Source organism: Narcine bancroftii, chromosome 1, assembly GCF_036971445.1.
Source record: "Narcine bancroftii isolate sNarBan1 chromosome 1, sNarBan1.hap1, whole genome shotgun sequence".
In the NCBI taxonomy this organism is placed as follows: Eukaryota; Metazoa; Chordata; class Chondrichthyes; order Torpediniformes; family Narcinidae; genus Narcine; species Narcine bancroftii.
The window spans coordinates 341,749,445-341,772,643 of NC_091469.1; the positions used below are offsets into that span (position 1 = coordinate 341,749,445).

General features: G+C 40.8%; 1 protein-coding gene across 7 annotated transcripts in view; it reads left to right on the forward strand.

The window, feature by feature from the left end:
* Positions 1 to 22,881, forward strand: part of glb1 (galactosidase, beta 1) — a 126,592-nt gene extending 103,711 nt beyond the window's left edge. For 6 of the 7 annotated variants that reach the window (XM_069910134.1, XM_069910135.1, XM_069910137.1 and 3 more), the window contains one exon: positions 21,793 to 22,881. In XM_069910134.1, the coding sequence (XP_069766235.1) occupies positions 21,793 to 22,056 (264 nt within the window). In that variant the 3' untranslated portion in view covers positions 22,057 to 22,881. Of the gene's footprint in view, positions 1 to 14,639; positions 14,754 to 21,792 lie in introns of all 7 variants that reach the window. The other variant, XR_011348447.1, reaches the window with a different exon arrangement.
* Positions 22,882 to 23,199: the final 318 nt, after the last annotated feature.

Consider the following 23,199-nt stretch of genomic DNA (forward strand, 5'->3'; position numbering starts at 1 on the left):
TCTTAAATGTGTTTTTTGGCCAGAGTTGTCTTTTAATTTTGTTTGGAAGATTTAGGGGCTTCAGAGCCACACACACTGGCTATTTAGGGCACAAAACTGCCTGCAGTCAATTTCTAAGCATGTGTTACTTGTTCATATCTGACAAGGAGGAGGAGCTCTACATAAGCCCAGGAGGGAGAAGGGTGCCACTGTAGTCTTAGCCCAGACGTGAAATGCATACTTGCAGATTTTTCTTCCTGCAGATGTGGAACCATTCTAGTTGCAACAGACCTTGGAAAAAATGAACTTCGCCACAAGTACGCGACGTTTTCTTTGACAGGGTTGCAAAAAAAACAAGAGAAACATACAATGATATTGCCTTTTCTATCTTTGGAATGTCCCAAGTCTTTGTACAGTAAAACATACTTGTATTTGATAGCAGGGATCAGATAAATTGTAGTATTTTAATGACCTGGGTTTGAAAGTTTAATATTAGCCAGAACATACCTCCTGATCTTTAAGGTGGATACGTGTCTTTTCTGTACATTTAAGTGAAAGCCTTTGTTATGTCTGTTCTGATAGAAATGGGACCTAGGGGAAGACATGAAATCATGCTCTCTTCCCCTCATAAATGAGTAATATCAGAGAATGAAGATTAAAAGATGAAGTGTGATAAAGTCACAGAGTTTATCAAAACAGCTGTGGATGAGTGTGCCCCCACCAAATTGTTCAGTGTTTGCCCCACCAGAAGCCCTGGAAGAACACTGTAATCTGGAACCTGCTGAGAGCCAGGTCGCAGGCATTTAAGTTCAGAGATCCAGATCAGTACAGAAGGAGCAAGTATGACCCATGGAAAGCCATTTCCTGGGCAAAGTGGAGTTTCCAGATGAAAATGGAAACCATGAGGAATACCCAACAGATGTGGCAGGGCCTAAAGGGCATAACCTGCTACAAAACTAAATCTGGTGCAGAAGAAGAGACAAAGCTTCACTTCCAGATGAACTCAATGCCTTCTACCCCCAATTCAACCACAAGAATAAGAAAGAACCATAACTGCGTACCCCAAGCCCCCTGATAATCTTCTCCTGTCCGTATTCAAGAATGACGTCCAGGCAGCCTTCAGGAGAATGAATCTAAGGAAAGCATCTGGTCAGGATGGAATACCCAGTCCAGTATTAAAACTCTGTGCTGACAAACATATCAACTTATTCACAGATATCTTCACTATCTCACTCCAGCAGGCCGTGGTGCTCACCTATGTCAGTTTTACCAGTGCTCAATAGGAGTGTGGAAACCTGCCTTAATGACAATCGACCAATGGCACTCACATCAACAGTGATGAATTGTTTTGGAAGGCTGGTGTTGAAGCATATGGTGTCTGAGCAGCGTCATGGAGCTGTTCCAATTTGCCTATCATTGCAATAGGCCTACGGCAGATGCCACTTCACTTGTTTTACTCAAAGCCCTCAAACACCTGGACAGCAAAGATGCATGCATCAGGTTGGTCTTTATCAACTACAGTTTGGCATTTAATACTATCATCCCTTCAAAGCTGATAAGCAAACTCAATGTCTTGGGACTCACACTCCACTATGTAAGTAGATTTTTATTACCTTACATACAGACCACAGTCAGTGAGAATTGGTAAGAATATCCCCTCCACAATCTCCATCAGTACCACAGGGCTGCTTTCTTAGTCCTCTGCTCTACTCACTCTTACCTATGGCTGTGTTGCTCAGTATGACAATACAATCTACAAATTCACTGACAATACTATGGTAGTGGGTTGTATAAAAAGGGATGATGAGTCGACATACAGGAGGGAGATTGAAAACTTGGCCGAATGGCGAACCAACAGCAACCTTTCACTCAATATCACCAAAACTAAGGAGCTGAATTTTGACTTCAGGAAGGGAAAACCAGATGTGTACAACCCAATGATTATGTGGGGGGTGGGGGGGGCGGGGGAAATCAGAGTTGGAGAGGGTGAGCAATTAAATTCTTAGGAGTTACTGTCTCTGAGGATCTTTCTTGGACCCAACGCACTAATGGCATCATGAAGAAAGCACGTCAGCGTCTCTACTTCTTCAGGAGTTTGGAGAGATTTGGTGTGACACCAGAATCCCTGGCAAACTTCTACAGAGATGTGGTGTGCTAACCAGCTACATAACGGTCTGGTATGGGAACACCAATACTCTTGAACATTAAGCCCTCCAAAGGGTAGTGGACACAGCCCAGGACATCACAGGCAAAACCCTCCCCACCATCGAGAATATCTATGGGGAACACTGCCGTCGGAGAGCAGCAGCAATCATCAAGCATCCATACAACCCAGCACATGCTCTCACTAATGCCATCAGGAAAGATGTATAGGTGTCACAAGACTCTCACCACCAGGTTCAGGAACAGTTGCAACCCCTCCACCATCATACTGCGAACAACAAACTCCATCAGGGACTCATTTAAAGACTATTACTTTTGCATTCTTATTGTTTGTTTTCCCCTCTCTGTATTGCACAGTCAGTTGTTTACATTTCTTTGTAAAAACACAAAGCTGGAGAAACTCAGTAGGTCAAGCTGTGTCTTTTATATAGCAAAGATAAAAATGCATAACTGACATTTCGGGATTGAGCCCTTCATCGAGGTATTTGCATTTCTTTCTTTATTTCCATGTGTACATTGTGTACATTTTTTTTCCACTACTAATAAGTGGTAATTCTGCTCGGCCGATGGATTAAGAAGCTCAGGGTTGTATGTAATGTCATGTATGTACTCTGACAATAAATCTGACATATTGAATCTGAAGCAGCAAAACTATGTACCAAGAATTACCTGGGTTGAAACAGAGATTTAATCAAGGGTTTTAAACAAACATCATCAAAGCTACTAGCCTTTAAAATATTTTTCTCCCTTGTAAATCTTAAGTTTACCCAGAGAGTGTGGAGAGAACTTAGTTTAAAACAATATTGCTGATCGTCATTGGAACTACAATGTCATACCACAGAGAATATTTGAGTCAGAAGCTATTGGATCTTTGAAGGAAGAAATGTATTGATGTTGATTGATGGATGACATTGAGCTATGTAAAATAGCAGGATTATTTTTGAAATGCTCAAAAAGCCAAATTGGAAAATTAGCCAAGGGGTCACATCCCTGTAATATTAACTGGTGTAATTCCAGTTCTCCTTTTCAATGTCTAATGTAAAATTCATCTAATTTCCCAGGCATTGTTATTTTCGTTCAATTAAGTCGTACTTTGTTAACAAGTTGAAGATGTGTCCACAGTCTAAACCTCCTGTAAATGCATAGTTAAAATGATTTCATTTTAAAGGAGGGCTTATGATGTTTGTTTTGCAACACTTAAAGTAAATCTGACACTATCTGACCACTGTAGTTTCAGGATGCTTGGTTTGCACATATCTCTGCAAAATAATGCTTTGTTTTTTCATGCTTTAGCACTTGTATAGAAATGTCTTAAAAGAACATTCATGGTGTATGATGATGTTTAGTGGGGTTTATATTTGACATTATAAATCAAGTAATTTATGAATGAAATGCAATATGTTTTAATTAAGAAATTTCTTAAATTACAATTAAATTCCAATTGCTTTGGTTTTAATAAAAAATGATGCCTTCATTGGTGCTGCCTCTCTCACCACCTTTTGGGGCTTCAAACGGTCCTCCCAGGTGAAGCAACACTTCATCTGTGAATCTGTAGGGGACATTTACTGCCCTTCTAACCTTATATTCAGTCTCCCCTATCTCCAACTGGACAGTTTCAATATCAACTTCTCCAATTTCCATCAAACAGTAAAGGGAGAGGTAAAGGTTCAATTATTGTTTGTATTTCTGCATTTAGAATGTAATTTACATGAAATTCTTTCACTGTGTCTACTGTAAGGAAGACACAGAGTCGCCACTTTTGTCAAGTGCCTCTCACAGAAATAAACGCCCCAGTGAGGAACGAACTCACCCCTGGCTTACAAGACCAATGCACTAACCATGAGCTATTGAGCCTCTGAGGGATTTGGGGTGAGCATTAACCTCCTCCCCCAGTCTCTCTCTTTCTCTCATCCCTTCCTCTAGCTCCTCAGCACTCCATCTCCTATCAGAGAGCTATTCCTTCTCCCTCATCACCTCTTAGCTCCTTTTTCTTTCCCCCCCCCTCACCTGTATCCATGCCTTCACCCCCACCACCCCAATTTACTTATTCAGGCTTTGCTTGAAACTAAACATTGTACCTGAGGATGTAACCACAGGGAGCATTGATGATGACCACCACATTTAACATTTTCTGGCCATGGACCACAAGCGACCACAATTAGGTTTGCTGCCTCTAATCTTTGAAACAGTCTTTGAAAATCAGGTATCCACCCATTTAAAAATATGTAGTGGTAGTCATGGATCTTTTCCACAGAGATTATGATCTGAGAGCAATTCCATGACCTTCAGGGACCAGTCCAGTCCAGTCCAATTTTGGACTTGAGGCTCAAGCTGCACGTGCTCCAGGGAGTACATCCCTCAGTAAATTATGCAAAGGATATTTCAATTCGCTTCTTTTTCTTTGGCTTGGCTTCGTGGAGGGGTAATGTCCACGTCAGCTGCAGGCTTGTTTGTGGCTGACAAGTCCGATGCGGGACAGGTAGACACGGTTGCAGCAGTTGCAAGGGAAAATTGGTTGGTTGGGGTTGGGTGTTGGGTTTTTCCTTCTTTGTCTTTTGTCAGTGAGGTGGTCTTCTTCAAAGGAGGTTGCTGCCCACCGAACTGTGAGGCGCCAAGATGCACTGTTTGAGGCGATATCAGCCCACTGGCGGTGGTCAATCCCTCAGTAAATTATGCAAAGGATATTTCAATTCTAGTCTTGCATCAAAGCCACTGGAATTTGTGAATTCACTTTTTGGTTAGGACCCAGATAAATTTCATATTTATTATTAGAGTACATAGATGACGTAACATAAAACCCTAATATTCTTTTTCCTGCAAGAAAAGCAGAGTTACCACTTATTGGTAGTGCAAAAAAAAGACTGTACACAATGTAGACATGTAAACAAATAAAGAAATCTAAACAAATTGACTGTGCAATACAGAGAGGGAAAAGAAACAAACAATAAAATGCAAAAGTAAAACTCCTTAATTGAGTCCCTGATTGAGATTATTTTTTGAGCAGTCCGATGGTGGAGGGATAGCAGCTGTTCCTGAACCTGGTGATGTGAGTCTTGTGGCACCTATACCTCTTTCCTGATGGTAGCAGTGAGAACATGTGCTGGGTATTGTGGGTCTTTGATGATTGCTGCTGCTCTCCGATGGCAGCATTTTCCATAGATGTTCTCAATAGTGGGGAGGCTTTTGCCTATGATGCCCTGGGCTGTGTCTATTACCTTTTGCAGGGGCTTTTGGATCCACAAATTATGGACAATATAGAATTGTATCAAGGCCCCAGGAGGGTACAGAAGATATCCATGAAGGAGAACAAAAACAGTTCTAGCTGCCTTGCAGGAGGAAATGTATCATTAATTTGGAAATGGTGCAAAATGATTCACATGTGTTACTAGGCCTGGAGGTTTTGAATTTCGTGAGACTGGATAAGGTAGGACTTATTTTCCTTGAATGTAGGAAGCTGAAGGATAACCTTACAAAAGTATACAAAATAACAAGTGGCATGGATAAGGTGAATAGTCTCAGTCTTTTTCTTCAGTTGGGGGAGTCTAAACTAGATGGCATTGGTTCAAGGCAGTGGTTGTCAACTCTTCTTCAGAACTACTGGTTTAAGGGGAGTGAGGGAAAGATTTAAGAGGATTCTGAGGGGCAACCTTTTCACATGGAAAATGATACATCTGAGCTGCATGAGGCAGTGAGAAAGGTGGCTATAATTATGCTTTTTAAAAGACATTTGGACAGGTAGCTAGAGAGGAAAGTGTCAGAAGGATATTGGATTAGCCATGATAGGCACCTTGATCAATATGGATGTGTGGGAGCAAAGTCCTGTTTTGTGCTGCATGACTCCAAAACATCATGAAATTTGACCAATTGTACCTTTGAAATTGTTTATCCAAATAGTCCCAATCCTTTGGAAGTAAATCATGAAAATCCGTGGACGTTTTGGGCTCAAGCCCTTCATCGAGTTACGAAAAAATACCAGTAGTCCCAATCCTTTTTATCTCCTTTAGTCTGCACATTTGTCTTTGAATAAATTTATCCAGATCTTTTTTGAAAGTTCTGATTGAGGCTGCTTTCATCTCTTTTCCAGATGATGCATAGCATGTCATAACTATTCACTGCAAGACAGAATCAACCTACTTCTGGGCAACTTGACAGTCATCCTAAATTTTTGGCCCTCTGGGGGTCATAATTTTGAACTTCTGTTTTATCTTCCATTAACTATGTTTGGCTCTTGCAGTGAATGATTTAATGTGATGGCATCAAAAGTGAGGGACCATAGTTCTGCTGAGATTCCAGAAGGACTAAATAAAGCAGTTTTCAGCAGCGAAGAGAAGGTTCAAAAAGGATGTTTTGAAGTTTATAGAATTGTGAACAGTTTTTGTTCCTCAAATTAATGAAAACATTTTAAAAAGTCCATTGGTCATTTTCCACTGTGACAGCAACCAAAAAACTAAGTGCTATGGTTTCTATTTAAGTTTTACACAGCAAATTGTTAAAACATAGACAGAGATGGGTATAAACTCTTCAATGATGGGTGAGTGAATATTTGAGAATATTTTGTTCAGTGTAAGGAAAAATGTCATGGGAAGGAGATCAAGGAACTGAACGAACACTTTCTATGAATTGTTTTTTGTTTCTTGATGAAATGTAGATGTGGCTGATGAGTAAACATTTCTTGTTTATCCCTAATTGTCCCAGAACTGATCAATCTGAAGGGCAATGTCAAAGACCAATTATGGGGGCAGGATGATAAATTTCTTTTCCTCAAGGATATTACTGAACCAGATAGGATTTTACAACAATCCAGTGTTCTTAAGATCATCATTTCTAACTCTATAGATTTTTTTTTCCAGATTTATTGGGTTGATTAGGTATTTTGTGGGATTCAGGCTGTGTCTCCTGATTAATAATCTAGGCCCCCCCCAGGTATGATTCTAGTCATACTTAATAAAACTCAACCTTCATATTTCTAATGAACATTGGAATAAAATTCTGCGACTGGTAAACTCTTCTTCCCTATGTGCAAAACATTCACTAATACAGTTTAAAGTTGTTCATAGAGCTCATATGTCTAAAGATAAACTCCATTGCTTTTATTCTCATATCGATCCTATATGTGATAAATGTCAATTGGAAATAGCTTCCCTTACACATATGTTTTGGTCCTGTCCCTCTTTACAGAATTATTGGAAGGAAATTTTTTCCATTATATCTACTGTTTTGAATATTGATTTACAACCACATCCCATTACTGCAATTTTTGGATTACCTATGATAGATTTGACTTATTTATCTCTTCCTGCGGATCGTATGATTGCTTTTCTTACACTAATGGCTAGAAGATCTATACTATTGAATTGGAAAGAGGTTAATCCTCCCACTGTTTTCCAATGGTTTACCCAAACTGTACTATGTTTAAATTTAGAGAAAATTAGAAACTCTGTCTATGAATCCCCTTCTAAGTTTGAGTTAACCTGGCGACCATTTATTCAATATTTTCATTTGTGGTGAGTTGATCTGGCTCTGTTTTCTTTCTATGATTATGTATGATAATTGGGCTGTAAGATGAGATCGGAGTGATCGGCGTGGTTTAGCTATATCTGTAGGTTTTGTAGGCAGTCTCTTCAATCTGAGGCGCCTGCAAGCTCACACCAAGACACAAGAGAAACTTGTCCGTGAACTACTCTTTGCAGACGATGCCGCTTTAGTTGCCCATTCACAGCCAGCTCTTCAGCGCTTGACGTCCTGCTTTGCGGAAACTGCCAAAATGTTTGGCCTGGAAGTCAGCCTGAAGAAAACTGAGGTCCTCCATCAGCCAGCTCCCCACCATGATTACCAGCCCCCCCACATCTCCATCGGGCACACAAAACTCAAAACGGTCAACCAGTTTACCTATCTCGGCTGCACCATTTCATCAGATGCAAGGATCGACAATGAAATAGACAACAGACTCGCCAAGGCAAATAGCGCCTTTGGAAGACTACACAAAAGAGTCTGGAAAAACAACCAACTGAAAAACCTCACAAAGATAAGCGTATACAGAGCCGTTGTCATACCCACACTCCTGTTCGGCTCCGAATCATGGGTCCTCTACCGGCACCACCTACGGCTCCTAGAACGCTTCCACCAGCGTTGTCTCCGCTCCATCCTCAACATCCATTGGAGCGCTTACATCCCTAACGTCGAAGTACTCGAGATGGCAGAGGTCGACAGCATCGAGTCCACGCTGCTGAAGATCCAGCTGCGCTGGATGGGTCACGTCTCCAGAATGGAGGACCATCGCCTTCCCAAGATCGTGTTATATGGCGAGCTCTCCACTGGCCACCGTGACAGAGGTGCACCAAAGAAAAGGTACAAGGACTGCCTAAAGAAATCTCTTGGTGCCTGCCACATTGACCACCGCCAGTGGGCTGATATCGCCTCAAACCGTGCATCTTGGCGCCTCACAGTTTGGCGGGCAGCAACCTCCTTTGAAGAAGACCGCAGAGCCTACCTCACTGACAAAAGGCAAAGGAGGAAAAACCCAACACCCAACCCCAACCAACCAATTTACCCCTGCAACCGCTGCAATCGTGTCTGCCTGTCCCGCATCGGACTTGTCAGCCACAAACGAGCCTGCAGCTGACGTGGACTTTTTACCCCCTCCATAAATCTTCGTCCGCGAAGCCAAGCCAAAGAAGATGAGATCGGAGTGATCGGCGTGGTTTAGCTATATCTGTAGGTTTTTTAAAGTTTTTTTTAAAGTTTTTTTTAATTCAGATTTGTTTTTTCTTCTTTTTTGGGGTTTTTCTTTCCCTTTTTTCATATATTGTTATTAATTATATCTTTTTTTTTAGAGATAGTTCTCACCCTAAACTGATCTAAAATTTTTTTTATGATATATTTTTATTCTGTAATATTATTGTTTAATATCTCTGTATTAATTCATTACTTATGTATTTTTTATATCTCTTTGAACTGTATGTGTTTATAAATTATAATAATAATAAAAAGATTGAAAAAGAAAGAATAATAATAATAATGAGTTTATTGCTATATACATTTGCACCAAAATTCTTGCATGCTACAGGTGAACAGATATTTCATAAAACAATGACAATAGAATGCATTAAACTAAAATGAAAAAGATATTAAATACAAAAGATAGATAATATTGATTATTATCACATTGGAGACAGTATTTTCATGATGTCAGAGCAAACTATGATTAGTGTAATAAGAGGAGGTTCAAGAGTCTGTTAGCCATTGGAAAGAAACTTCTTGAACATTGTAGTTAAAATAAAGTGCTGGGATAACTTAGCATATCTCAGCATTCATGAACCTAGTCATATTGATCTTAAGGCTTCTATACCTTCTGCCCAAAGGTTGTATTGAGAAGTTGTTTCCAGAGTGATGGGACTACCATCTTGACAGGGCCTTCAATGAATGGAAGGCCAGAGGCTCTGATGGTTCTGACTCTGAATGGTACAGCCTTTGGTGTTCCTGCGCACATGAATTACCAAACGCGGCCATGATGCAATCAGTCAGTATACTGTCCAGAGTTTCATTGAGTGTTCAGCAACATGCCACTAATCCTCTTTACCTCCATGTAATCAATGTTGACAGGTGCTTCTTTATCTTGGAGGACCCAGAGATAGTAAGTAATTATTTTATTGTTGTTGTGAAAGAAAAAAATGAAATTAAAAAACATAGCCTGCAGTACTCACGAATATAACATAGAGGTATTTAAAATTATGAAAGGCTCTCAAAGAACTGTAGGCCTCATGCGAGGCAGTACAAGAAATCAATGAAGAGGGCACACAAAATCAGTGAACCGGTGCGGACTCGAAAGGCCAACATGCCGTAAATGGTTATATGGTTCTATAGAATAGATAGACTAGACATAAACAGACTTTTTCCCCCGAGTGCAGGGAAGGTTGGAACAAGAGGCCATGAGTTAAGGGTAAGGGGCTAACACTTTAGGGGAAATATTAGAGGTGGCTTTTTCACTCAGCGAGTGGTGGCAGAATAGAATGATCTTCCGAATGAGATAGTTGCGGCAGGGTCCCTTCTGTCATTTAAGAAAAGGTTGGATGTGTACATGGAGGTGAGGGGGGGTTGGAGGGTTATTGGCGGAGAGCGGGATGTTTGAGCTAGTGGAGTTGTTCCAGTGAACCGGTGAGGACTTGAAAGGCCGAAATGGCCTGTTTCCGCTCCATAAATGGTTATATGGTTATATAAGAGCATATAAAAACAATAAAAGCTAGGGAAAAAACTAGCATTAAAACAATTGTCAGAGTTTAATTCTCAGATGGCTCTGGGATAGTATATGGTTATATTATCTACCCAAGGGCAATAGGTCAAGCAAATGATGACCCGGGTGAGTAGAGTCCTTAGAGATATTGGCTGCCTTCCTGATACTGCAAGATGGAAATAAATCCTGTCAGGATGGAGGCTAGTGACGAGTGATGCGCCTCAGGGATTGGTGTTGCGGCTCTTGTTGTTTATCATTTACATTAATGATTTGGATGATGGAGTGGTAAATTGGGTTAGTAAATATGTGGGCGATACAAAAATAGTGGGATTTGTGAATAGTGAAAATGGTTTTCAGACTGCAGAAGGATTTGAACTGCTTAGAAGAATAGGCTGAAAGATGGCAGATGAAGTTTAATACCAATAAATGTGAAGTGCTTCATTTTGGGAGGAATAATCAAAACAGGACATATGCATTGAAGGGGAGGGCATTGAGGAATGCAGAGGAACAGCTGGGAAGTGATGTTGAGACTATTCAAGGCATTGGTGAGGCTGAATTTGGAATACTGTGTACAGTTCTGGTCCCCAAATTATAGGAAGAATATTAATAAGGTAGAGAGGGTGAAGAGAAGATTTACTAAAATGTTGCGTGGATTGCAGTATCTAGAATACAAAGATTGATTAGACTGAGTCTTTATTCATTGGAGCGTAGAGATTGAGGGGGTATTTGATAGAAGTATTTAAAATTATGAGGGGATAGATAGAGTAGATCTGAATAGGCTCTTCCCCTTGAGGTTAGGTGAGATTGGAACAAAGGGTCATAAGTTAAGGGTTAAGGGGCAAAAGTTCACTCAGAGGTGGTTGCAACAAAGCCAATTTTGTCATTTAAGAAAAGGTTGGATAAGAGCATGGATGTGAGGCGATTAGAGGGTTATGGGTAGTGAGCAGGTAAGTGGGACTAGAGGAGATCATTTAAATCGGTAATGACTATGGGGGCCAAGATGGCCTATTTCTGTACTGTAATTATTATATGATTATATATGGCTCAATGCTAAGTGAAGAACAATGGTAAAGCATCCACAGTAGACCTATTAGCCCTGTAAGCAAACTGGTGTGGATCGAAGGTGGGTGGGAGACTGGCTTTAATGTGCTGCAAAACTAGCCTCTCGAAGCACTTCATGATGACCAATGTTAAAGCAACCGGACGGTAGTCATTGAGGCCCTTGATAACCTTCTTCTTGCGCAGTGGGATGATTATAGCAGCCTTTAGGCATAGCGTGATGATAGCTTTTAACAGGGACCTGTTGAAAATCTTTGTGAAGTCCTTAGAGTCCTTCAGCACCCTGCATGATACGTCATCAGGGGCCAGCAACTTTCCTTCAATAGTGAGGACATGACTGTTAGGGGCCAGTGAGTGTGTTGCATCCATCTCTTCCACTTCCACCTCAAATTGAGCGAAGAAACGATTAAGATCCTCGGCCAACTTAACATCATCATCAACAGTCATGCCATTGTTGTTGTTTTTATAATTGGTGAGGTGCTCGATGCCCTGCCACATTCCCTGTGTTTGAAGTAATCCTCATTCTCCTCCTATAGGCCTCTTTAGCATCTCTGATACCTCTCTTCAAGTTGGCTTTAGTTGCACTGTGCAGTACACTATTACCACACCTGAAAATGATATTACAGTCCTTGAGAACAATTTTGACCTTTCTGATCATCCAGGGCTTCTGGTTGTGATACACCCTGATCCATTTGTCAACGATGATGTTGTCAACACAGACCTTTGTATATCCCAGAACTGTTGTTCTTGTATTATGTATTGGTATTATTTGAGTTTCGGTTCATTTTTTGGGAATTACATCCTCCTCTTCTGTTCAAACTTAACATGTAATTTGGAAATGGCCAGAAATTCAAGGTTTTGTTCAATTAATTCACTTCATATGTTGACTATCCCTATTTTTTTGAGAAAATTGTGTTGACCCACCTCTTTGAACCATTAGTACAAATGGTGAAGGTTCTCCCACAGTGTCTCTGAATATTGCATTCTAGTCTTTAGATTAACAACAGTGAAGGAACAATTATGTATTTGCATGTTGAAATAATGTAATGCATGCAAAAGAATTTGTAGATAGAGGCAGTGTGTGTTGTTGCTGATCTTGTTCTTTTGGATAGTAAAGTTTGCGGGTTTAGGAGGTGCTGTGTAAATAGCTAAATAATTATAGTTTGTTATCCCAGCAATTTGCATCAGGATTGTTCTCCTTGGTATCCTCCATTGTTGATGCCACTGGAGATTGAAAGCACTGGGCAGTGCATCATTGAAAAAAGGGCTGAACATCACAGCATGCCTGAACAACAGAGGTGAAAAATCTGCTCCTTATTGATCAGATAAACTTTTTGTTTCTGGATACACAAGTTTCATTTTTATTCTGGGCCCAAATTGCCCCGCCTGGTTATAGATGCACCATATCCGTTGGTATTCCTGTCTCTAAGTTTAGACCGCCTCTGAAATGAAGCATGGAACCAGGATTTTTTTTGGAACAAGATGACCCTGCTTTGGACTCCATTGTCTGGGCCACTCTTTAATTGGTTTTGCTGTCTCTAAAACTCATCTGGGGGGGGGATTCAAAAAGTGCCAGTCATTTGCAACCACGTGCCTCTTGTTTTTATTACTTGAGTTATGTTGGGAGTCTGGCAGAAAGGTAAAAATGATGAGATCTACTTTGTAATGCATTCCACTTTGCCACATCCTTTGATTTTTGATAGTGACCAAGTACAAACATGTGGTAAAGTGCATGAGGAACAGAATCATCTATGAGGGAGCAAGCTCAAGGTCAACATATGCTTCCATTTCTCAGCTTCTGCCCTCTGAAGTGTTTGAAATCTTCTTGCTAGAGATATTCAGCTTAAGAATCTTAGTGAACAGGATGTGCTGCAACCTTTAAACCTGCAATAATATTTATGTACTATTTTTGAGCCTATTTGGAGCAAATACCATTATCTTAAAAACGTGTTTTACCCAATTTGGGTCCAACCAACCCTAGTGACTTAAAGTTGATAAGTAGTCCCAGTGCAAGAAGGCCACCACTTCAATGCTGAAGTTACTATTTAAGGTAATCATTATGATGTCTGGCTGATTTGATAATTGAACCTGCAGTTGCAGGAATTCTTATGTTGGCACCATTTTTTGTATGTGTTACAAGATCAAACCAGCAACCACAAAGAAGGCATATCACACAGTGGTAAAGATGAACAATTACTTTATTAACAAAAATTCACCTTCAAACTTTAATTCAAAATTCTCCCCTTTTATAACAATGCCCACTGGTTTCTATGCAAATTTCTATAACAGTGTAAAACTAATAAATTCCTCAGCCTAAATATAACATATGTAATTAAAGTCTAAGTTATATTTCCAACCAGTCCACAGAAAAACTTAGACACAAAACAAACTCAAAACACACAAGACTCACAAAACTTCGATCTCAACCAAAGCAAAGATCATAAACAAAATTCAGTTTGTTTGGTAAACTGAAGCCAAAAGATCTTTGTGTGAGAGAGAGAGAGAGAGAGAGAGAGCACAAAATTCGATGTTTTCTTGTGCTGCTTGCAGAGAGAGGAACAACTGGCTTGGTCCGGATCCTTCTGGCTGCCTTCAGAATGTTCATCCCTTTTTGAAATCCCAACATTCTAATCTGTCTTCCAGACCATGACTCAAGCTCTGGGCCTCTTTCTTCTTCCACTCCACACCACCCCCAGTGGTGGTTTATCATCCAAGTCCAGAAATTTTTAGATCATTTTCTGCACATGCCCAGTCCGTCTCCCACTCTCTCAGCAGTCCACCTTCACCTTGGCTCTCTGTCACTTTTCAACACAAAACCACACAACACATAGGTGAATACACAACCCAGAACTCTATAGCATGCGAAAATGTGAAAAATATATTGCTTTCAAAATAAGTGGTTGTAGCAAAGTCCATCATAATATTAATACAAAACCCAGCATCCTGCTCATTTATTAAGAAGCCTAATAGCCTGAATATGCATGAGATTGACCTTGAAGCTAAGCAGGCTCAGACCTGGTCAGTTTTTGAAGGGGAGACTGTTTAGGAATACCAGGTGCTGTACGTTTCTGTGAGGGACACTGGACAAAGTGGTGACTCTCTGTCTGCCTTATGGTAAACAAAAGTCAAAGAATTTCATGTATATTATGTTATAAAAGTAGTATTACATGACAATAATGGAACTTTTACTTTTGTTTACTGACTACAGCTATCTCACCAATATGATTTCTAGTTCTGGCAAGGGGAAATATGAGAGAAGACCAGTCACCTGAAAGTGATTCAGCCACTGGAGGACAGTGTGATTTCTTCAAAGTTTTTTAAAGTAAAATAGAATATTTGTTTTCCACTTGTTTCTGTGCAGTGTAGGAGATGGGAATATATGGGATTACTCTCAGTCATAGCCCTGTCTCTGTTCTTCAAAGGGTTTTATGTGGTAGAAAATAGAAAGACATTAATGTGTTAAAATATGTAGTGCAGTCAAAAGTTGTTTCTTAAACTTAGACCTTCTATGAGTAATACTGCCTTTCCATCACACTTAGTACCTAGAAAGAGTTTTGAAAAGGTCACAGCTCACCATTCATTTGCCTATTTCACAAAATAGTCCACGGTAAATTTCTGCTTCTTTGAATGAGCTAAACCTGCTTGTAGCCGACAGAATTTTTCCACCAAGTGATGTTTCATAGCAGACAAGGTGCTATTGATATTAGCTCTTCAATCTAATTGTTTGAAAGGAAATTCTTGAGTGAACCTTGGCAATAGCTTGGCATTCTCAAGCAGTGCCTGCCTTTTCTGAACTGTCATGTTTGAAGTTGTTCCCTGCCCTAATGCCATCTTGGTTCCTCATCTCCTTTTATTATTGAGGTATGAAAACTTAACTGCATTTCCTCCTTAACTTACCAACAGCTTACAATGCTGGAGAAATTCAGCAGGTCAGTGTCTTTTATGTAGCAAGGGCATGTGTTTCAGACTTGAGCCCTTCATCAAAGTGTGGGAAAATGCTGGTGAACGTCAGAACAAAAGAGTGGGGGGTGGGTTGTGGCAGGGCAGGAGATGATAGGTGGAGAAGGGAGGAAGGGGACAGTACCAATGGTGGGGGGAAGCAGGGCTGTGTAGGTGAAAGAACTGGAAAGGCAGGAAATGGGAGGGGGGAAGAAAAGGCAAGCAAGTTTAATGGAAAGCAATGAAGTCGATGTTCATGCCGTCTGTCTGGAGGGTGCCCAGATAAATGTGACGGATTATGTTTTATTTTATATTGTATATAGATATGTTTTAAAGGAGATAAATTGTGTTTTTTTTAGTTAGGTCACAAAAAGATGCAAACACTTCACAACACAGATCTCACTTAAAATGCCAGTGCTCTGCTCAAGCCAGACAATGCAGGCTCTGGGTGTCTTTGCAAAAACTTTGAAGAATGCCTATAACTAGGTGTTAATTGGAAATGCTGTGGAGTAATGAATTATTGTTTTGGAAAGCAGCAGATGAATGGACTAAGAAGATTAAGTCTAGTGCTTCAATCTGTCTGAATGCGGTTTGTTGTTTTTAGGAGGTTCATGTGGTTTTGCAAGCAGATAGTGTCAAACAGGCTTTTCTCAGAGAGAGAGAGAGAAAGAGAAAGAAATAGAATTCAGTTCTACAGTTCAGCAACAGCTAGGACTGGAACATAATAAGTTGACAAGCTTGTGGAAAAACCCCATTTTGAAGAAATGTTGTGAGTTCTTAGTTCAGTTGATTCAAAGTCCTTGTCCATACAAGAGGAGATGGTTGGCTGTATAGTGTTTCACTTGAAATAAGGGAAACAGAAAATAAACTCTACGGTGACCTGAAAGGAAGAGATTATCATCTGGAAAACCCTGATGGGGCAAGTTTCTTTGGCAAGGCACTGAAGTAGTTGATCGGAGAGAATCAGTTTGTGTCCAACGAACAATGAATCTCTCTCTGAAAATCAACAAAAACCTTCCTGAGTGGTAGCCATTAACCTTTCAAGCTCCAAATCCTGGTGAAATTCATAAATGTTAAATTCTGTGCAAAGTATAAGAATTGCCTGATTCCGGGGAACTTGGAGGAGTGAGAAGTGAGATTGGACTGTGAGTCAAAGAACTTTTCTGAAGTTACATACACATTACATACACATGTGCTTAGAATTAGAAGGGTGTTATTAGGTTAAGTTAATAGTAATAAGTTAAAAATTTGATCCTTTTTTCATGTTTAAAGATAATTAAAAGCAACTTTTGTTTAAGTAACCATTTGTCTTGGTGAATTTCTATTGCTGCTAGGCTTTAGGGTCCTCTGGGCCTATAATACAGAAAATAAGGTGTTGCTCCTCCAGCTGCAGATGGTCAGGATGGGATATTACATAAGGCCATGGACAGACATGTGAATTGGGAGTGTGACCCAGTGTTGAAATAGTTGCCCACTGGGAGGACTGCCTTCTTCCACAAATGTAGCTTCCCCTTCTCCATCATTCTCAACTCAGCCCTCAACTGCATCTCCTCCATTTCCCACACATCCATCCTGGCTCCCTCTGCTTCCAGATGCAACCAATATGTAATCCCCCTCATCTCACCTACCACCCTACTAGCCTCTGCATCCAACACATCATCCATCAGAATTTCCGGCACTTACTACAGTATCCCACCTTTAGACACATCTTTCCTGCTCCATCTCTCTCGGCCTTCTCCAGGGACTGCTCCCTCCATTATCCTCTCGTGCACTCATCCCTCTCTACCCATTGCATCTCTAGCACCTTCCCCTGTGCCTGGAGGAGGTGCAACACGTGCCCACACCTCCTCCCTCACCACGGTCCGGGGCCCCAAACAGTCCTTTCTTGTGAAGCAACACTTAACGTACATCCAGAGGACTTATTTACTGGTGCACTCTTTGCGGCATTCTCTATATCGGAGAGACCAGTCGCAGGCTGGGAGATCGTTTCACTCAGCACCTCCGGTCCATTCTCAACCACAGTGGCCAACCATTTGAATTCCAGGTCACAATCCCGTGCTCACTTGTCTGTCCATGGTCTTGTGTTCTGTCCCACCTTGATCACCCACAGATTGGAGGAACAGTACCTTATTTTCTGTCTGGGCACTATCCAGCCAGATGGCATGAATATTGACTTCACTGTTTTCCATTAAACCTGCTTGGCTTTTCTTCCCCCCCCCCCACCTCACCCATTTCCTGCCTTTCCAGTTCTTTCACCTACACAGGCCTGCCTTCCCCTTTCTACTCAATACTGCTGTCACCTCCCTCCCTTCTCCACCTATCATCTCCTGCCCTGCCACCACCCCCCCCTTCCCCTCCCACTCCTCTGTTCTGACCTTCGCCAGCATTTTCTCACACTTTGATGAAGGGCTCAAGCCTGAAACGTCAGTTATGTATCTCTGCCTTTACTACATAAAAGACACTGATCTGCTGAGTTTCTACAGCATTTTCAACCATGGTGTTCACAGAATTTTGTGGTTTTACAGCTTTGGTGTGGTTGACTCCAGTAGCCTCTTCCAGTCCCATCTTTCCATTTTTACCAAGAGTGTCATCTGCAAAAGCTCTACCTTCTCCCATGTTGCTTTCTCTGGTCTCCCCCAAGGGTTTTTTCTTCACCGTGTTCAGAATCAGAATCAAATTTATTGTTATGAACGAATATAAAATTTGTTGTTTTGTGGTAGCAGTAATGTGCAGAACAAGGTACAAAATTACTATAAATTACAATTCTGTAAATACAAGATTTTAAAAAGTAACTAGTGCAAAAAAAAAAGAGAAAAAGTGAGGTAGTGTCCATCAGTTCATTGTCCACTCAGAAATCTAATGGTAGAGGGGAAGAAGCTGTTTTTTTTGTAAATTTGAGTGCAAGTCTTCAGGCTCTTGTACCTTCTTGATGGTGGCAGTGAGAAAAGGGTGGTGAGGGTCTTTGATGATAGAAGTTGCTTTCTTTGAGGCACTGCCTCTAAAAGATATCCTTAATGGAATGAAGATTAATGCCCATGCTGGCACTGACTGAGCATTGGCACCTCCACACAAGATAGCGATGCAACCGTTCATAATGCTCTCCACGGTAAACCTACAGAAATTTGCTGGAGTCTTTGGTGACATAGCAAATCTCTTCAAACTCATAACAAAATTTAGCCAATAGCATGCCGCCTTCATGATTGCATTGACATGATGGTCCCAGGATAGGTTTTCAGAGATGCTGACACCCAAGAATTTGAAGTTCCTTACCCTCTCCACTGCTGAACACTTAATGAAGACTGGTTTGTGTTCTCCTGGCTTCACCTTCCTAAAGATTGCAATCAACTCCTTAGTTTTGCTGACATTGAGTACAAGGTTGTTGTTGTGACACCACCCAATGAGCTGATCTATCTCATTCCTGGACGCTTCCTCATCGCCATTTGTGATTCTTCTGACAACTCTGGTGCCTCCAGTGACATCATCTAAAAAAACAGTTTCTTATCTGAACACTGATGACATTCAACTCCATCTGCACACACCTGTCAATCCTCTTCACGTTCTCCAGATTGTCATCCTGCTTGTCCAATATTCAATATTGCATGAATAGAAATTTTTCCAACCAAATATTAGGAAGACTGAAGCTGGTGTCCATGGTTCCTTCCACACCCACTATTTCAGAACTACTATTCGCTGTGCTTTTCCCTGGCTGGAGTCTGAAGTGGTATCTGTCTATCTGCAAACATGCTGTAATTGACCCCTGTGGTGAGCTACCAGTGTCATGTATAGGTTAATGCCCAGTTGGACATTGGCAGCTTTCTCCCCCTGTAAACTTTGGGTGAAGCACATTTTTAATTAACATGGAAATATGCAAAGTTCAGTTTCTACCCCATTATTGCTACCATAGGAGATGTTAACATAAAGCATAGAAGAGTGTTGCTTCTCCTGCAATGTCTGTGCTGACCATGATGCCAATTTAAGTCCCGTCAATATCACTCTATCCCTTGCCTGTTCATGTGCCTGTCTTAATGTCTCACAAACATTGCCAATCTGCTTCCACAGCCTGTCCTGCACTTACCAGTCTCTGTAAAATAAAAAAAAAACTTGCGTTATGTATTTCATTTAAACTTTTTCCCTTTCACCTTAAATCTGTGCCTTTTAGAATTTGACAATTCTATCATGAGAAAAATAATCTTATCTGTCATATCTGTGCCTCCTATAATGTTTTTGTACTTCTATCTGAGAAAACCCTAGTTTGTCCAGCTTCATCTGGCTATTACTTTCTAATCCAGGCAGTATCATGATGAAGCTAAGCACGGTCTGCCGGAGAACTCAACAAGTTGAGCAACATCAAGAGAGGAAACGGAATGGTCAACATTGTGGGCCAGAACCCTTCATCAGGATGGAGAGGAAAGACCACCAGTATAATGAGGGTAGGGTGTGAGGGATTGAGTGCTTTGATAGGGACAGTGGTTAACCAGGGAGGGATGAGACATAACAGACAGAGGTGGTTGTTTGGTAGGAACTATAGGAGTGGAGAGACAGGCAAAAGTGGTCAGATGGAGGAAGATTTTATACAGGGGGAGTGGGTGATTACAAGATAAAGGCTGCCAGTGCTGATGAGAACAGAGGGTGTCACAATTCTGGTATAAAGAGAGACCAGCTGGAACTGAAGGAGGGATGGAGGGGAAAGAGAGAGGTGGGTGGGAAGGGAGACAAAAAGGGTGGGGTGTAGCGGAGAGGGCAAAGTGGAATGGGGTACAAAAGTGCAAAGCTCATCAATTTTATCAACTTTAACCTCCATCCTGCTTTGAAATTCACTTGGAGTATTTATGACGCTTCTAACCCCTTTCTAGATCTCTCTGTCTTTATCTCAGAAGTCATGCTTTCTACTGATAATAACTAAAAACCCATGGACTCCCACAGCAACCTCAACTGCATCTCCTCCGATTCTGCGTCTTGTTAGGATGCGATCCCTTTCTCCCAGTTTCTTGGCCTTCATCTTATCTCAAAATGAGGACTTCCATTCTGGAACATTTGAAATGCCCTCCTATTTTCAAACAATATGGTTTCCTGTGGGCAGTAGAGTAATCTCCTGCATTTCCTCCATCTCTCAGAGATCTACTCTCAACCTCCCACCTTGCAAACAAACCAGGGATAGGATTCCTTTGGTCTTCACCTATCATCCCACCAGCTTTCGCATTCAGCACATCGTTGTCATTTCTGCTGGCTACAACTAGATCCCATCATGAGACACATCAACCGCTCCCCAACCCTTTCTGCCTTCCTCAGGGATCACTCCCTCTGTGGCCCTCCTCTTCTCACATCCTTCCATGCCCACCTTTCCATGATCCCTGATAATTTCTCCTGTCACCACAGGAATGGCAACACTTGCTCTTGCACCTCCTCCCTCACAACCACCAAGGGATCTAGAGTTATTCCACAAGAAACTAAGATTCATGTTCACCTCATCCACTGTATTCGATGCTCTCGATGTAGCCTCCTCTTCATCAGTGAGACCACACACCGACTTGGGGACCATTTTGCGGAGCATCCACCATCTCCGAGTATCAATTTTTTTTCTGGCTCTCTCTTCTACCTCTGACTGTCATGCTTTGTTTCTCATTGGTTCACCAATCACACATTATGCTTCCCCTCCCACACTGTCCTCCTCACACAGTTTTCCACATCCCCAGTCTTGATGAAGGGATCCTCCAGCACATTGTGTTTTGTTTCAGATTCTATTATCTGCATCTCCTATATGTCTCCAGAATCATGGCAAACCTACTCTGCATCCTCTCCATAACTTCAACATCCTCCCTATAATGCAGTGGACCAGACCTACTCATGGTACCCAAAACATACAGCCTGACCAAAGTATTATACAGGCTCATCATGACTTCTGAACTTTTATACTTCAGGTACCAACCAAAGAAGTCATCAAAAGAACATATTAATTAAGCTTTTTTTTTTCACAATAGCATTGATAAAATATGTTAGTCAATCAATTTTCTCTCAGCCATCAGGATAAAATAATGCATTATCTTCATGTTAGGGCAGATGTTAGCCAAAGTACTTGGTAAACACATCTGCTTACATTCGTGAGTACTGTTATTTTTTTCTTTTAAATGGACAGAAGGATGCCTTCACCTGCAGTTTCACAGCTTCAACTCCAGGTGAAGTACTCAACACTCAGGTCTACAAAGTATGGGTCAAGCCCATGGCTTGGCTCGAGGCGAGAATGTTAGAGCACCAGTGTATCATGTAAATATTCTTAAATGGCTCATTTGGGGTTTGTTTAAATATTGAAATGCCATTTTTAACAGAGATGACGGGAAAACATATTGAGAATCCTTTCCTCATTGTTATTTATTATTGAAAAAGCACTCATTTTGGTTTATTATAATTTCTTCATCTTTCTACAGGGTCAAGTGTGGATCAATGGCTTCAACTTGGGTCGCTACTGGCCAGCTAGAGGGCCCCAAATCACTCTGTATGTTCCTGCTCATATTTTCAGTACTTCCGCAATTAACAACATCACTGTGCTGGAGCTGGAGAAGGCACCTTGTGGAGGAGATCTGCGTATGTCTTGTGCTGTGGAATTTGTGGACAAACCAATCCTGAATGGTACCACGGCTTATAGCAACGTGAACAATGACTTTTCCAGGAAACATTCTTGGCATAATTGAATATTAAATATGTTCTAAAGTGAAGGGTTAGTGTGTGAAAAGAAATATTGCAAGTTATATTTTATTAACAGCAGCTACGAAATTGAAGCTGTTTTCCTTCTTGCTTTGCAAATTGAAATTGGTGGTAACTTGGACATGTTTGTGAAATAAGTAAGGAATTTTTAAAAAGGTCAAGAAACAAATCATTTTCACAGGTAGAGATCTTTCCCTCGTTGCTTGAAACAGCTACACTTCCCTTGAGCAACCAGCTGAGTTCCTCCAGCATTTCTGTGTTTTTACTGCAATCACAGCTTCTGCAGTCTTTTGTGTTTCACTGCAGTTCTTGTGAAGCCATGGCAGTCTCTTGATGGAGAAAAAGTTAATCTTGGGGAAATAGAAATCCTGAGAAAGCAAAGTGGCAAAAACAACTCTGGTCTTTATGAAAAAATTAAACTTGATAGACATATGGAGAAAGAGGAACCCACAGGCCAGGGACTATTCCTTTACTCGAAACCCCATGATTCTCACACCAGAATTGACTACTTTTTGATGTCTGCCCAGTTGGAGAGCACATCTGACCACTTTTGCCTGTCTCTCCACTCCAAATTGTTCTACCAAACAATTTGATAGAATTGTCAAATTCTAGAAGACACAAATTAAGGTGAAAGGGAAAAAGTTTAAATGAAATTCACAACGCAAGTTTTTAAAAATTTTACAGACACCAGTATTTTTTTATGTTTAATTAATACTTTTATTTAATTAAATGTTTGAAGAAAATCGGGGTGTGATTAGAACTTTATTGCTGATTGTAAATAGAAAATAAATCCATGACTATGATCAAACGTACATTTTATACGTGATCTCCTGATTTACTTTAATCTCAATTTATTTATTTGCCTCTGGATGGCCAACAGAAGAAGAAATTGTTGATGGCTTTTCTCTTTTTCTTGAAGCTTCTTATTTATCAACTGCAGAATTTCTACTTTACTGTGCAATATGTATCTGAGCAGGGTGAAAAACAAGTCAATGAACTAAAACCTCAAGATAGACTAACAGGCCTGCCACACAATTCCTGTTCTGCTTCCTGTTTCTGCCCTGGGGATGCACTTGGGTAAAGCACCAAATTAGTTAAACAAAACTAGATAACCACTAATCAAAGGGGAG